At 39.3% G+C, this 17195-nt stretch overlaps 2 protein-coding genes across 2 annotated transcripts in view; one reads left to right on the top strand and one right to left on the bottom strand.

The window, feature by feature from the left end:
• The window catches only part of LOC114644348 (cystine/glutamate transporter-like), a 621881-nt gene that overhangs the window by 300452 nt on the left and 304234 nt on the right, over positions 1 to 17195 (top strand).
• The window catches only part of LOC114644301 (cystine/glutamate transporter-like), a 56285-nt gene that overhangs the window by 1095 nt on the left and 37995 nt on the right, over positions 1 to 17195 (bottom strand). The window contains exons 9-12 of the mRNA XM_051931768.1: positions 10329 to 10432; positions 8140 to 8236; positions 7655 to 7804; positions 845 to 1022 (exon numbers count right to left, since the gene is read on the bottom strand). Of these exons, the coding sequence (XP_051787728.1) occupies positions 845 to 1022; positions 7655 to 7804; positions 8140 to 8236; positions 10329 to 10432 (529 nt within the window). The remainder of the gene's footprint in view (positions 1 to 844; positions 1023 to 7654; positions 7805 to 8139; positions 8237 to 10328; positions 10433 to 17195) is intronic.

The following is a 17195-nucleotide window of genomic DNA, read 5'->3' as shown; positions in this document are numbered from 1 at the left end:
TATTTCTCAGCTAGGTCAATCAGAGGTGAGGGCAAGAGAACACTCCAAAAAAGGCTACAGTGATAGGTCCTAGTGGTGGGATCAACATTATGCATTTGACAGGGGTACTTATAATATTTGTATTATGGTCAGCTAATATACCCCTCAAAAGAAAACATTACAAGTTTTTTTGTTTGTATTTCTTTATAAACACATGCAATTCTGTCTGGAGTAGTGCGCAGGTGGTAACATCACTCATGCATAAAGCAAACTGGGCAGCTATATAAAATGGGCAGAGGTGATTAAATGCATGAAAGTTCTGAGCATGACTCCTGCAGCATTGTGATGTCACACTGGGCTCACAAAGTATCATGGGGTGCTGGGAAAAAAAGGCTAAGTCTGCCACAAATAGAATTTCCAGGAAAATATTTGTCAAAGGATGTCACCATCAAACAAATTTCAAAAATCAACAAACGCCAATTTACCACACATGCACACTCACACTCTGCCAATAAAAACTACTTAACATAAATTGTTTTGCAATGTAGGATGAAACAAAAGTACTCATGTCAACATAGGAGGAACATGTCAATGCCACACACTCTTACTGGGTGACAAATTCAAGCAGTGCACTCAAAGTAGTGTGGCAGCAGTACTAAATCCATACCACTATACTGCCTATTACACAATGGTCCTTATTTATGACATCCTATTAGGCTGTCACAAACTCAAACATGTCTAACACACAATTTTTGGTAAGTACTGTGTGATTTTTATTGATGTACCAGGATTTGAATGAAATTTTGAAATACTGAAGTTGGCACCAGAATTTCTAGTACAAGAATAAGCCTTGTTGGCCACTTACAAAAAGCTCTGATGAAGCATAAGGGCAGTCTCTGATTTTGAACCAGAAGGAAATAAACTGGGAAACCAGTCAGTGTGAGGGCAAAACTGATGCCTGTGTTGACTGAATCAGAGTAGAGGGACATTCCCACAATGAAAAAGCACACAACTGTGAAAACAGCAGGGACGAATAGATATACCTATGCAAAGAGAAAGAGAGAAAAATATTAGCAGTATCCTGAAAAAAATGCCGCAGTTTTTATATTTCAACTGAAATATTAATGAATCAACCTTCTTCTTTAATAGTTAGTTTGTAAAAACAAATGAACCAATTTAAGAAAACCTTAATAATTTACCTATAAAAAACTGAGTGCTGCAATGTATGCTAGTTAGTTTTTCCATGGGGAACTCGAGTTTTGCTCTCAAGTGCAAAAGACACATATGGTAAATCAAACAGTAACGATGAATTGGTCCATTATAAGTCAGTGTGTGTGTGTATGTGTGTGTGTGTGTGTGTGTGTGTTTTGAGTTGGCCCTGTATTACACTGACACTATATTCAGGGCTCCTTCGATTATTAAATGGTTTACTACTGAAACAGAAATATGCTCCTATGTCGTTTACAATGACTAGAAAATAAAAGGATATAAAATAAATGTGAAAACCAAAAGTTATTAAAATACACATAAATAAAAGATTAAAACAATGCCCCCATTTCTTGTTTATTTCTTTAAACCTTCTGTATCTAATGTATGGTTAGAAGAGTGTGCACGAGTGGGCCCTTGGATAACCTAGAACCCTGTCTGCAGTAGGTTCTTGCCTTCTGCCAAGAGATGCCTCTTCAAACTACAGCTCTCCAAGACCCTGAATTGAATTCAGATCGTTTGGGAATGCTGCCTTATGTTATGTAAATTGTACCATGTTTGTCAAAAAGATTATGTTGCTACAACTCAGAACTTGAAATCTTACTGGATTGTAATGCCAAGAGCATTTTTAATATTGCATTGTAGCAACCTTTAAAGGAACCACACAGGACACCAGGTAGATTTTTTGTGGATGCAGGAACACCTTACTTTGTTAATGCAATGTAGTCTCATCACACTTTTTTTAAGGTCCCAGAGACGTCATCAAAACAAGAAAATTGCAAGCACCTATGGTATCACTCACTGCTCTAACTAGCAATGTTTTCCTCCTATCTCTCATTATTCATCTCAGCTATCATCCTGAATCACCCATACTCCTCAGTTTCTTCTGCTGTGTCATTTATTTTGTCCTGTCACTGACAGGCTGCAGTTCAGATGCTTCTATTCCAGACCTGCTGTGGGCATGCGGAGTGGTGAAGTCCAGTCATCTTTGTACTATCGCTCTTTTAGTAATGTTTGTGTGTGGTTGCAGATTCATACACTTGAAATAATTTAGAATTGATTGAAGGGTTGAGCGGACAGGCTACAAATTCAAAAAGTTCATAGATAGATATTTATATATTTAATGTACCGCTATGTAAAGTATGCCTTAGCAGCCATTGAATAGAATCTCAAAATCCCTGTGATATAGAGAAAGCAGCTACAGTCTCAACACCTCATTCAAAATAGAAGCTGTTACTTCAGCACTCAAGGACACAAGATAGGAGCTGCAACACTGTAAATGTCCTGCTTTACCTACTATCTTCAGATTAGAGGAACACCAGCGACTCAGGCTCACTGCTGTGGCAGATCAGGGGCCTGTATAAACGGTGCATACGCACAAAAATGTTGCGTACGCTCGTTTCCACACTCATATCTCGATGTATAAAAACTAATCTTGGCCTAAAACAACGCATAATTTCACTCAGTCCTTGACGTACGCAATTTCTCTGCTCGGTTTTGCAAACTGGCGGCACCCAGCATCAAAGCAGTGCTATTGTTCCAGTGTGGTTTCCCTTTGTTTTTTAGATCCACATCCCTGACACGGCTTTATCAAATACACTGAACTTAACTGCATATCGTTTATTAGTTTAAGGTATCTGATTGTAATTAACTTGTAATAATATAATGGTCCATGGAATGGCCAAACTATTCCAAATACCATAGCTGCTTTAGCGTTGTTACTCTCACTGCACCACTCGGAGTATTTATCCCACTGTATCTGAGTGTGGAATCACAGCTCTACAACAGCTGATCAGAAAAAGAATTTCCGGTATATAGCATCAAGCACACGCTGCCTCAGCCATGCACACAGTCTATTTGGACTGCCTCAACACATATGGCAAACACTTCAGAGCCTTTCCTGAAGGGACCTCGTGGTTCAGAAACAGTTTCATCCCAAGAATTATAAAGGCACTCAATCAGTCCATCAAGTGTTCCTGGTAGAACTACTTGTACTTATAAGTACAATTACCTCACTGTAAACTTGTGATACAGTTATAATATTGCACAACCTGAGCCACTTTATAAAGCACATATTTATATATGATGACGACTGGCTTCTAAGTTGATTTAGATTTCCAAATTTGGAACTCTTAATATCATTTTTAAGGTGAAATGCAGCAAAATATGTTTATTACATTATACAAATACAATTTTAACATCATTTAAATAATCTATATTGTTAATAATTAAACATGTGAGGACATGGTGTCACAGCGCTAGTGACGAGCTGGCGCCCCGTTCAGGGATTGTTCCTGCCTCGCTCTGCATGCTTGCTGGGATTGGCGCAACCCTGGATGAATAGATAGATGGAATAATTAAACATGTACCACAAAGATATTTCAATGATCCTAAAAAGTTTTGAAGAATCGGCATTCTCATCTTACAGATGGTTTTACATCTATTACAGAGCTGATTGTGTGGCAATTAGTTACTTGGAGAAAGAAAAGTAAGGACAGGAATTGGGGGTTTACAATGTACGTTTGAAAGAGACAGTACTGCTTCAATAAATTACTTCATTGAAGTTCGTGCACAGTGCAGCAAGCATCTTGCGGGACCTGGAACAATCTCTGGACAGGTCTCCATTTCGTCACTATCACTGCGCCACCATGTTTCCATGTTTAATACATGCTTTAATTCCTTTCATCATGAAAATAATATCAAAGTATACGTCTTAGTATTTAAATTGTTCGGCGAGCTGTGATATCATGAATGTAATGTATTCTGTGCCCTGTCGGAGGAAGAGAAAGCCCGTTTAAGAAGCACGTAGTAATTCACACACATTGAGCACATAGAAGAACACATACAAAACAAAGCATTTAACGTGCTACTTTAGTTATGATGGGATTTGAGAAACTAGTAAATTAAACTATTTTAAGATGAAGTTTATAATGTTCTACTTTAATGACAAAATAAATTACGTGATTAAAGTGTAAATTTTGAGATTAAAGTTGACATTTCACTTTTTTCCCCACTGTGTCCCTATTTATTTATTTTTTCTTTTCTCTGTACCCTAATAAGCTTCCATATGACACTCAGACGGTGGGCTATGGCTCGCCTTTTCACTGTGACTTTGATATCTGACAAGTTCTTTTTTATTTCGGGTACTGTGTGTCCTTGTGAACTTGAGCTTTTGAGTTTCTACGACACTCTATGTCACTCAATCAACTTCATTTTGTTGTTGTTTAAACCAACAAATAGTACGTTTTTCCTTCCCTCCACTTGGTATTTGCTGAAATTCTTCTATTTTCCCCCTGTGCTTTTGCCATTGTCTTTTCACAGAATGCTGAACTTAAGGGATATTTATATTGATTTGCATATTTAAAGAGGTGAAATTCTGGGAGAAGACGGGGTGGGACAGCAGGTGCGTGCACGTGCGTTACTTTCTCGCTTACCATGATTTATGAAGCGGAAGAATGTGGAAGTTGGCGTACGCACAGATTTATGCATCTGGATTTTTTTGTGCTTACGCACAATTCCACTTTTGTCCATACACCATGTTTTAGTGTGAATTCTACGCATGGCATTATGCATTAGGCCCCAGGAGACTGAGAGGAAAAGCAGGTCAAAGCCCAGTGTTAAATGTTCGAAACATTGAGCAACCTGCAGAGCATAACCAGTTACTTTGCCCTTGGTGTACTGCTTATGTAGCAGAGTAGCTACGAAGCTGTCATTGTGCGGCTGCCGTTAGAGATGGCAAATCACTGGCAACCCCGGTCACAATAGTATATATATTTTCCCCATATTCATTATAACAAACTTTCCGTTATAATTAAATATTTTTATGGTCCCATAAATTTTGTTACAAAGGGATTCCACCTGTATTATGCAGCTCACAAGGATTTGGTTCTTGAAATAAGTAAATGTACCCCTGTATGCTCATATTTACAGCTGATAAACAGACTAATCTTTTATAGTGGTGCTTTTTTAAGTCAGAATTTTATTGAAATTATACTTAAAATCTAGGTGAGATAACTCAAGACAAGTTATCTTGAATTAAGCAAAACAGTCTTAAAAATGCTCAGTATGATATTTAATATCATGTGGGAAAATATGAGAGAAATTCCTTCAAAATAAGAAATGTATACTTGCTAAGATATCATTTTATACGCAGTACACCTATACACAATTTTAGTTTTCATCTATACCCATCAAAAAATAAGTTAGATTTTTTTTCCCTCTTAAAATAAACCTTTTTCAGGTAGCACAGTTTTTACACGTAATGAACACAAGTTTCTAAAAGTAAATTCACCTTACAGATTTGCAATATTACTTTTATTATAAAATAATAGAAAAGGCACAATAATAAAAATGTGTTCTAATTGCTTTACTCGTTTGAAGTATTTTACTTTGGGATAAAATTATCTTCATGTTATAAAAATCAATAATTGAGCACTTCTCACATAGTTAAATAATAAATTTACCATCATTAGACTTCAGTCAGAGTATTTGTCAGATTATTGGATTATGTCTGCATATTAACAGGTTAAAACCAACTGTAGTGCCAAATGCTTACCGGGATAGGCACCAGATTCCTCGCAACCCTTAATAAGCTGGTTTGGAAGATGGATAGATGAATGAAAAAAATGTGCATAACCAAAACATTATTTATGGGGAAAAACAGTATTCAATCTTAAATTTATTCCTACTCTGCTTGTAAAGTACAGGGTGATTCTAAAGGGCGGGGCCTCAAGTTATGATGTACAGTATTACTGTCTTAATAATGAAGCAATCCAAACAAAGTAAAGGTCACAGCATTCCTGGATAAATGTACGAATGAGTGAGGCATGGAGCTGAATGAAAAAGTGTACAAGAACAAGCCTTGTACACTGGAATAATTACAGAAAAACATTGAGCAGGAAATTGCTGCCATCACTCCTACAATGCTTGCAGATACCTTTGCCAATATGGAGCACAGTATCGATCTGTGTTTGCAAGAAGAAGGCAAACATTTCCAACACCAAATGTGATTGGATTGTTTGCACATTGTGGGAGACACCCCCGGAATGGAAGAATGGGAGAAGGCAGTTACATGCCGACACTGCCTGCCCCAAAACGCTAGGTGGCAGATTTCCTGGAGTATAGGGAATCCTGGGACTTGGAGTTCGGATTCTCAGCCCTGCTCAGTGCCGCCAGTGGGAGCTGTCAAAGGACCTGGGGACTCATGATTTCCTTAGAGCGGTGTTTCCCAAACTCAGTCCTGAGGACCCCCTGTCGCTGCAGGTTTTTGTTCCAACCAGCTTCTGTTTTTAATTGGACTCCTGGGCTAATTAAGTGAACTGTTATTTCCCAAGTTCTGTGTTTTGGGAACAATATATAAATTAGAAAACTTAAGTTTAGTAAAATATATATACAGTGTATTTTTATATATTAAAATGTACCAAGCAGTTATATGGGTATTTTTTTCTTTTTAACAATATTCTCATCTTGATTTTCATTCTACTTTTCTAGGTGTTCTAATTGTTTAATTAATCCATTATTTACTAATTAGTGGGTCTGATGCTAAAGTAGTTGCAGCCTTTGTTTATTCAGTGTTGTTTTCCTGAGTGTCGGTTCTGCTCATTTTTAATTGTCATTAATAAGATACAAAAAAGGGGAAAAACTGGACAGAGAAAGGGCAAAATATATTGAAATTAACAAAAGAGTTAAACATTTAAATCTATATCAAAAGCAGAAATATTTGTAAATGTCTTATATATGTAAAAATCATGCTGCTGTGCCTTTCTGAATGTCGAATAAAAGAAAAATAATCCCAGCTAATTAAATGAGATCCGTGCTATCAGGTGTTGTCACTGATTAGGAATCTGGTTGGAACAAAAACCTGCAGCCACAGCGGGTCCCCAGGACTGAGTTTGGGAAACACTGCCTTAGAGCATGGAAATACTAGGTAGCCATAAGGTCGGAAGCCCCAAAGTACTTCCAGGCTGACTAAAGAACGTGAATTCTCCATCTGATCCAGAAGTGCTGGCAAGTCACGTGAGAGGAAGAGCAGAAGCACTTCCGGGTCGGACACTATTTAAAGAAAAGCTGAAGACCCTGTAAGCGAGCCGGAGTCGGGAGAAGTAGGACAGAGCTTGCTTGGAGGTGTAGAGGAGAGATGTGTTTGTTGTGATTATTATTGAATTGCTTGTTTATTGTGGCGAGGTGCTTGAAGGCACTATTTATTGAAGAAAGGAGAATAAAAGATCTTCTTGTTGCTTTTAACCTGTGTCCAGAGCGCCTGTCTGTTGGGTTTAAAGGGGCAATAGTGCTACCTAGCATCCACTCTTTGACAACATCTGTCAAGGTATGCAGTGTATTTATTTTGTTTCTATCTCTTCATTATTACATGAATAACATATCATAACTCTGGGACTCGCCCATTAGAATCTCCCTGTACTTTATAAGCAGAAGAAACAAAACCATATAGAGTGAATAATAAAATAAGTACCTTAAAAGGCCGTGGAAGATCTGGATTCTGATATCGATGGATCATAAGGCCCATAGTAGTCAGGCCAATAAACAGCCAACGAGGAAAACTGTAAAAATGTATCAGTCCAAAGAGTTCACCAGCCAAGATCATGAAGACCATGATAGGGTACTGTGAGGAAGTGAGGAACACCATTAATTGTACATACAGCACATCTTTTATTATATAAAACAGAGCATGGTTGGAGAAAAAAATGAATCTAACAATGATTTTTGATAAGGTCTTTAAGATAAAATTAGTTCTTGACTTAGAACTTAAATTATCTCTGTAGCTACAAAAGAATATATGATCTAAATTGAGCAAAGCTACTTTAACTGAGCTACTGCAATAGTTAAATAGAAGTATCTGTTCTTTAGGAAGCAGGCTGATCATACTGTATATTACATTTGCTGTAATTAGTGAGCAGTGGAAATGACCACCAATATCATAAAACAGTCAGCTGTTACCAATACAAGTACTGCTGGCAGAGGCGTGTGCCTTCGAACGTGAATCATAGCGATGAGAATAGGTAAGTGTCCTTCTCTGGAGCCAGAAAACAGCATCCTGCATAATCAAATGAGTGAAGGGTAGAAATAAGAATATGATTAAGCCAAAAACAAAAAAGACATCAACAAAACTGTAAGTGTGGGGTAGACATAAAAATCAGAATTATAAACAGTAGAGATAGAATTAATACAGCCGCAAGTCTTAATATATACTAAATATTTTTCCTACATATTAAAAAACAATAGGGGTGCTGGTGTCCCATTATCTTTATGAATACAATGTTTACACAGAGATCTTTTTAGACAATGTTTAATTTGGCCAAAGTAGTGAACTCGGTGTCTACTGTTTAAAGAGCTTCCAAACTCTGCAGTCACACTTAACACAACAAGGACTGAGAGTTTGGTGTCAGCACTCCTTATTTTAGTATTGTGTATTCGTATTCAAGCTGCTGCTCATATGATTTGGGGCATAAGAAATTTGACAAGCCACTGAGTCAATGAGGTTCATTTGGTTGCCTAATGGCTAAGATGTCGTCATATCTCCAGATACATTCTAAAACTTGCTAAACAGTCCTCATTTGCAAGTTGGGAATCCAATATTGGACAGGGCACGTTTTCATTGGAAGGCTCATCCATGCACACACCAATAGAAAGTGAATTTTGAATCTTCAATTAACTTAATATTAATGTTGTTGGCATGTGGGAAGAAAACCATAGTATAGGAAGGAAACCAACACAGATATGGTGCAGAACATACAGACTCAACACATACATTGACTGGGTACGTCATTCAAACACAGCATTTTGTATCCATGAGTAAAAGGGAGGGCAACAGAAACAGCAAAGACTTTTAAGTCAATATACCAATTTTGTATATCTGAATTCAGATTTGATCCATTTAGCTGAAAAACTCATAACCACTAGATCACATGGGACACAGGTTTCCCAAAAATAGTGGTAATTATTGTGATTGGCAGGTATTAGGCTTTTCCTTTTGTTTAATTTTTCATGGTCCTGTCTTAGAAAGTGGTGTCATTTATACATTGACCAAGGTTGTTCAATAGTGGAAGGGAGACAATGGAAAAAATGGTGACAGAGCCAACATGAGACCATCAAATGACTTTACAATTTCATGTACAATACTGTACTACAGTAAGTTAGAGGACAATGAGGCGGGACTGGGAGGCCAACATTACATATAATTTCGCTATGCCTTTTCAAAATCATTAATGACCCTCTATGATGTGTATTTAATGTGAATTTAACATTCCTTTTTTCCTTTCTTGTTGTCAACTGGCTTTAGCCTTGATTAACCTCATATTAATTTATCTGACATGACACTTGTTTACTCTAAGTCTTTCATATCTATTAGTACATTGAAAGAGGGCAAAAATTATAGGATCTCAAAGATTAAAAGCTTATAATTCTATGTACAGTATATTTCTATGTACTGCATTCATTGAATGACATTTTCTATTTTATTTGATATTACATTTAGTGTGAAATATATATAGGAATTTGAGCCTTTGCACTATATTTACAGTAAACCTTACTTAAACAAATTCTGATCATGGAACTAGATAAACACAATTGGCTAAAGTTAGGAAGATGCAAGACACTAACTATATTTTGACCAAAAGAGTTTAATGGTGACAGACTATCTGGCTAAACATATGACAATTAGGTAACTACTATTATGCAGAAGTATGACGGAGACACTAGTAAAAGAGGGGCTCCACTTGTCTCAATAAAGCATTAGTTGTGTTTTCTAAACAGGTATTTAAAAACAAGAGAATCAAGGCTTTTTGGTGCTTTACAAAGTCACATTACCTAAATGCAGACAATTTCATGCTACTGCACTTTTCTGTTTATGAGACTAAAACTATTCTTTTACAGCTGTACACATTAAGTTCTACTAAACCTGCACACCACTAAGAGCAAATCTGTGGAATTCTGCACACATCTTCATCAGTTTCATAACCCAGTAAATCCTATTTAAAATCATGGAAATAATATGCCTTCAGTTAAAAGTTGTGGAATCATCTTACCCCTTTGAAGCTGTAAATAGATGTAAACATCAAACTCACGTCCTTACATTACACCTCTGCCACTTCAAGTAAAAAGTGATGGTTTGAAAACAAACATTTTACCTAGGAGTAGTGAACCAGCCTCCCATCAAAGATCCCAAACAGGAAGCAGCAACAAGGATGGGAATGACAGAGGAGAAGCCTTGGAGTGCTCTGTCAGCATAGGTCTGAAAAAGATTACATGAGGAACAAGCCGAAGCAATCAAAATTTGCCATATACTATGTTCTACAGTTTTATATAGTTTGAACCTGGCCTGGCCTCAAGTTGCATGAAGTTTGCATGCTCTGCAAGTGTCAGACTGGGTTCTTCTGTTGGTACTCTTTTCTTCTAACATCTCAGTAGGATAAGTTTTAGGTTAATTGTCAAAAAAATCAACAAGTTTGTGGCCTTTGAAAACCTAGCACAACAAAAGTTGATTTCTGTCTTGAATCCAGTGTTGTCAGGATAAACAGAGACCCCACTGTTACCTGCACATTCCCTGCCCTTGAACTGGACAGGGAATGTGCAGATAACACTGCACAACAAAGTTTTTGCTTCTTGAAATTTACCCATCACATACCGTTTCAGTTTTGTAATGATTTTTTCTTATATTTGTATCCAAACATTTTCGCTCCCATAAGTGACTTATCAACAACAGTTTGTGCAGCCTGGGCATGTCCAGGCATGGAATGATGGGGAAGATGGAAGATGGGGAAGATGGCGGCGCCCGTGCAGGCTGCGGCTTACAGAGCTCCCGAGTCCACGGTGTTTAGTGTTAATCTTTGTTCGTCTTTGTCAACTAGTATAAGTATAAAAGTAGATTTAAGTGATAGTAGTACGCAGACATACATTTACGAGTGGCAAATCCTGCTTGATTTCCGAAGAAACTGCGCCGAAATATCCAGTGAGGTGACAGAGACGCTCCGCAGCCTTTCCTTACTTCGGCAGCCTGAGAAGCTGAGCTGGCGAAAATGCAAGCACAGCGATTGGAAGCAGAAACGAGGCAAATGCGGAGGTGTTAGCACAAGGCTAAAAACTAACCCAACCAGACCTGCGATACTGTCTATTCTGCTTGCAAACGTCCGTTCGCTGGACAACAAGCTGGATTATATAAAGTTGCAGCGGGCCAAGCAGTGGGAAATGAGAGACTGTTGCATCTTTATTTTCACTGAGACATGGCTACAGGAAAACATTGCAGACTCGGCCATCCAGCTAGACGGACTGACCATCTTCCGAGCAGACAGAGACACCTCTTTGTCCAGTAAGACCCGCGGGGAGGGACTGTGTGTTTATGTGAACAGAGAGTGGTGTACGAACGCTGCCTCTGTTGCACGACACTGCTCCCCACTGATAGAGGTTTTATCTGTAAGGTGTCGGCCTTTCTACCTGCCGAGGGAATACAGTTGCGTGCTGGTGGTTGCTGTCTATCTCCCGCCTAGCGCAAATGCTAACCAGGCGCTAGCGGAACTCTACGAGATCATCAGCAAACTGCAAACAATGCACCCCGAGGCATTTTTCATTATTGCTGGAGACTTCAATCATGCCAACTTGAAGTCATTTCTCCCAAAATTCTACAAGAATGTGAACTTTGCTTCTAGAGGGGGAAGCTGTTTGGACAATGTTTACACGAGCGCTCCTGACGCCTAAAAAGCCCTACCCCACCCCCACCTCGGTTGTTCAGATCATATCAGCATTTTTATGGTCCCTGCATACAAGTGACTGCTGAAGCGCACTAAACCAGCCCACAAGAGCATCAGAGTGTGGCAGGATGGTGTGGTTTCAGCTCTCCAAGACTGCTTCGAAATGACAGACTGGGACATTTTCAGAGAGGCTGCTATGAATGGTGACTCCATCAATCTGGAGGAGTACACAGACTCTGTGACTGGCTATATCTCCAAATGCATAGAGGATGTTACTGTTACCAAGGATGTTACCACAAGAGCCAACTAAAAGCCCTGAATGACAAGAGAAGTGCACAAGCTACTCAAGATCAGAAATGCAGCCTTCAGATCTGGAGACAAGGCCGTCCTCAGGATGACCAGAGCCAGCCTGTCTCGCGCTATAAGGAGAGCTAAGTGGGCATACGCGCAGAGGATCAACAAACAATTCAGCAGCACCAGAGACACACATCGTATGTGGCAGGGCGTTCAGACAATTACAAACTACAAGTCCAACCTACACAGCAGCGATGATGATGCCTCCCTTCCGGATGAGCTGAACAACTTCTTCGCACGGTTTGAGGCGCAGAACAAAGAGCCTGCGAGAAAAGCAACACCTCCCTCCACTGACGAGGCACTATGTCTCTCCATAAATGACGTGAAGAGGACTCTATCCAGAGTCAATCCACGCAAGGCTGCAGGACCTGACAACATACCTGGTTGTGTGCTCAAAGAATGTGCCAGTCAACTGGCTGGTGTCCTCACATTCATCTTCAACACATCTCTGAGCCAGTGGTCAGTCCCAGCATGCTTCAAGTCGACCATGATCATACCAGTGCCGAAGAAGTGATCAGTGACATGCCTAAATGACTACTGATCAGTTGCACTCACGCCAATCATAATGAAGTGCTTCGAAAGGTTAGTCATGTCACACATAAAGACTAATCTCCCTGCCTCCCTTGACCCTCTTCAGTTTGCATACCGCTCAAACAGGTCAACTGAGGATGCCATATGCTCTGCCCTTCACCTCTCCCTGACACATCTGGATAAAAAAGACACATATGTCAGGATGCTATTCATAGACTTTAGCTCTGCCTTCAACACAATCATCCCTAAAAAGCTGGTTGTAAAATTGAGCAAGTTGGGTCTGAACACCTCCCTCTGCAATTGGATCCTGGACTTCTTCACAGAGAGGCCCCAGTCAGTTCGGATAGGCTGCAACACTTCCAGCATTATCACACTGAGCACTGGAGCACCGCAGGGCTGCGTGCTTAGTCCACTGCTGTTCACCCCGCTGACTCACGACTGCACAGCCACGCACAACACCAACCACATCATCAAGTTTGCGGATGATACGATGGTGCTGGGACTGATAAGCAGGGATGATGAAAGAACATACAGAGATGAAGTGGAACGGCTGTCCGCATGGTGTGAAGACAACAATCTATCTCTCAATGTTGACAAGACAAAAGAGATAATCGTGGACTTCAGAAAATCACATCCTGCCCACATCCCACTCAGCATCAACGGTTTTGATGTGGAGACTGTTAGGAGTACCAAGTTCCTCAGTGTGCACATAACTGAGGAACTTACGTGGACACATAACACCTCATCACTAATCAAGAAAGCCCAGCAGAGACTACACTTCATGAGGCGGCTGAAGCGAGCAAGTCTTCCCCCTTCCATCCTCACCATGTTCTACAGAGGCACCATTGAGAGTGTTCTGACCAGCTGTATCACTGTCTGGTATGGTAACTGCAACATATCCGACTGCAAGCGCCTGCAAAGGATAGTGAAGACAGCAGAGAACATTATTGGGGTGCCTCTCCCTTCACTACAGTACATAGTTTACAAACGCTGTATCCGCAAGGCCTGCAGCATTGTGCAGGACCCCTTACACCCCTCACATGGACTTTTCACACGTCTGCCATCCAAGAGAAGATACTGCAGCATCAAAGCCAGATCTGCCAGGCTGCAGGAGAGTTTTTACCCCCAAGCTGTTAGACTCCTTAACACCAGGCTGCCCCATGGGATCTTCCACACGGCCTCAACCACCTCTAAAAACAGAACTTTTATACATGTTAGCCACTGTCCTGCAAAGACGAGTGTGCAGGTAGAAAAGAACTGAAAATCTCCTACTGACCTTTAAGTATTTTGACACTCTTGTTATCCTTCTGCTGTGAAACATTCTGACCTGTCATTGTTTACACGTCTTAAACAACTATTATCATACACTGATAATTTCTGTATTATCTATATCTATTATTTATTATTTATTTATTATATTACATATCTTACACATCAATATTGCTGTTACTTCTTTCTCTTTGTCTTATCTTTGCGCAATGTCTTGTCTTGTTTGTGTTTTAATTTTAATTTTAATTTTAAATTTTAATTTTAATTTAGATTTTAATTCTATTTTTAAATTATTATTTGCACGTCATGTTGTTACACTGTGGACCCTGAGCTTCACAATTTCGTCTATCTGTATACTTGTATATGGTTGAGATGACAATAAAGTTCACTTTGACTTTTTTTTGACTTTGAATCAGGCCAGGTTGGAAGCTGTTCTGTGGAAGATGACATCTTGGGCAGGTCTGAACGAGATTGGCACTCTCTCAGCATGCTATAAAGGTGGCTTGCATACACCGATCCTGCTCATTTGGTTAGTATAGATAGTGTGTATGTATAGTATCAGTATAGTAATGTATAGTATCCGTAGCAATATAACAGTAAGTAAGCTTGATGCTATAGACGTTTTGGTGTTGGGTGATATGTCTCATCAATGTCGTAACAGCCGCGATACATTCTGCTATATCTGTGGCAAATATACACTTATGCCTCAGAGACGTTGGATGACTGCTCTTGTGAAGAAAGCTAATCATCTGTATTTCCGCTGCAAAAGGAATGGGCGCCTCACATGTGGTGTCGGTCTGAGAGCCTGGCTCAGAGGCACTCGAAAGACGATGCCGTTTGCTGTTCCGATGATATGGCGAGAACAGAAAGACCATGTGACGGACTGTTACTTCTGTTTGACTAATGTGTCTGGTTTCTCTGCCAAAAACAAGAAGTCAATTGAATATCCTAATCTGCCTTCATCAATGAGACCCATGCCACATGACGACAGTCTTCCAATTCCGAAACCACCAGAGGATTGGACCTTAGACGAACCAGATGAAGAAACTACAATGCAGGGTACTGACAGTGACATTGACCCGGATTTTGAATCGTGCTCATCAGGCGCTCCACATCTGATAACATAGTCCGAATTGAACGATTTGGTCAGAGATTTGGGTCTGTCAAAAGCAAAAACTGAGCTGCTGGGTTCGAGACTGCAGGAATGGTGTTTGCTGTCACCAGGTACGAAAATTTCTGTGTTTCAAGGCCGACATCATGATATAACCAAATTTTTTGAACAACTCGACAGTCTCTGTTTCTCTTGTGACATTGAGGGATTGTTCTCGGCCTTGGGTTGTGATCACAACCCGGAAGAGTGGCTTCTCTTCATTGATTTTTTAATGTTAAGCCTGAAAGCTGTTCTGCTACATAATGGCAACATTTATCTTTCAGTACCTGTTGGCTATGCAGCACAAATGAAAGAAACGTATGAGAATATGGAACTATTGCTGAAGCACATCCAGTATAGCAGGTACAACTGGAATATCTGTGGAGATCTTAAAGTTGTTGCTCTGTTACTAGGACTGCAGCTCAGCTATTCAAAGTACTGTTGTTTCATCTGTTAATGGGACAGCCATGCCAAAGAGTCGCACTATTCTCAACAGAACTGGCCACTCTGTAAAAAGTTAGTTCCAGGACAGAAAAATGTGGCACATGAATCGCTTGTCGACCCGGCAAAGATATTTTTGCCTCCTCTTCACATAAAACTGGGACTCATGAAGAATTTTGTGAAAACACTGAACAAGGAAGGCGAATGTTTTTGTTATTCTTGGGAATATCTGTTTTAAATAACTGACACCAAGATCAAAGAGGGCATTTTTGTTGGCCCCCAAATCAGACATGTTATGAGTGACAAGCGGTTTGAAGATCTGTTAGTTGGGCCGGAAAAAAATTGTCTGGAAAGCCTTCAAAGATGTTGTTGACAATATTCTGGGCAATTACAGAGCCCCAAACTACATTCAGGTGGTAAACAAACTTCTCAAAGCATACAAGACAGTGAAGTGCAACATGTCACTCAAGATTCATTTCCTCCACTCACACTTGGACTTCTTCCCCGCAAATCTCGGTGCTGTCAGTGATGAACACGGTGAAAGGTTTTACCAGGACATTGCAACAATGGAGAAACGATACCAGGGCAACTGGAATCCATCAATGCTTGCTGACTACTGTTGGACACTGCAACGTGATGCACCACACATGGAATACAAAAGAAAATACAAAATACAAAAGAAAATCAGGAGCAAAACACTTTTAATTCTGTTGAATTTAATAGCTTATGCGAAACATAAATGTGACTAAATACATTATTGTCAGTAAACATATAAATGTCTATTTCCTACGTGATGCAGTAAAACCAAAATTATCAGAAAAAACATTTCAGGAAGCAAGACTTTTCAAAAAAATTGTTGTGCAGTGTAAAGGGTGGATGGATGGATTTTATTATTTTAAATAATGCAAATTTGAATACAGCAGCATTAATAGCCAGTAGATCCCAATGTCAATGATGAGACAGAGTAGATCATTCAGTTTATTGTGCTCACTTGGTTGCCTGATAGTTGTCAGTATCAATCACCTCATCCTGCCATCCTGAAAAAAATGGCCAGTCACCCTTATTTATGATTGCCTGTCTCAATCTTCTCTTTGTTTTATTCTTTGATCTGAATTCTTCATCAGGGATAGCCTGAGACAGCTTTTAAATGCACAAATCTAAGCAACAAACTACCATGTGCATCATTAAAGAAGTGAATTTAATTACACAATATTATTATATGCCAAATTTACCCCAGATTATAAATGTGAATGTAATTTTGAATAGGTATTTATATCCTATTGGAATGTTAAATGATGCATCCATTGTGCTATGTGTATTATCATGTGTATATTCACATGATAATTACAGGGCACCTGAATAGTTAAATAATCATCAATCCATGCACAAACAATCTACAATACATTTTAAATATTTCATAGATTAATTCTCCCTTGACAAACCAACACAACAATTTTCAATATTTACTGGCCTGTTTTGATTTTCTTTCTAAGTTTGCTTCTTCTTATACACTGCATAGCAAAATATTTGAAAAAGACAGAGGGAGCAATCAAAAAAATGTCTTA

This window comes from Erpetoichthys calabaricus, chromosome 1 (assembly GCF_900747795.2).
Source record: "Erpetoichthys calabaricus chromosome 1, fErpCal1.3, whole genome shotgun sequence".
Lineage (NCBI taxonomy): Eukaryota > Metazoa > Chordata > Cladistia > Polypteriformes > Polypteridae > Erpetoichthys > Erpetoichthys calabaricus.
This window is presented reverse-complemented; position numbering and strand designations above follow the sequence as displayed.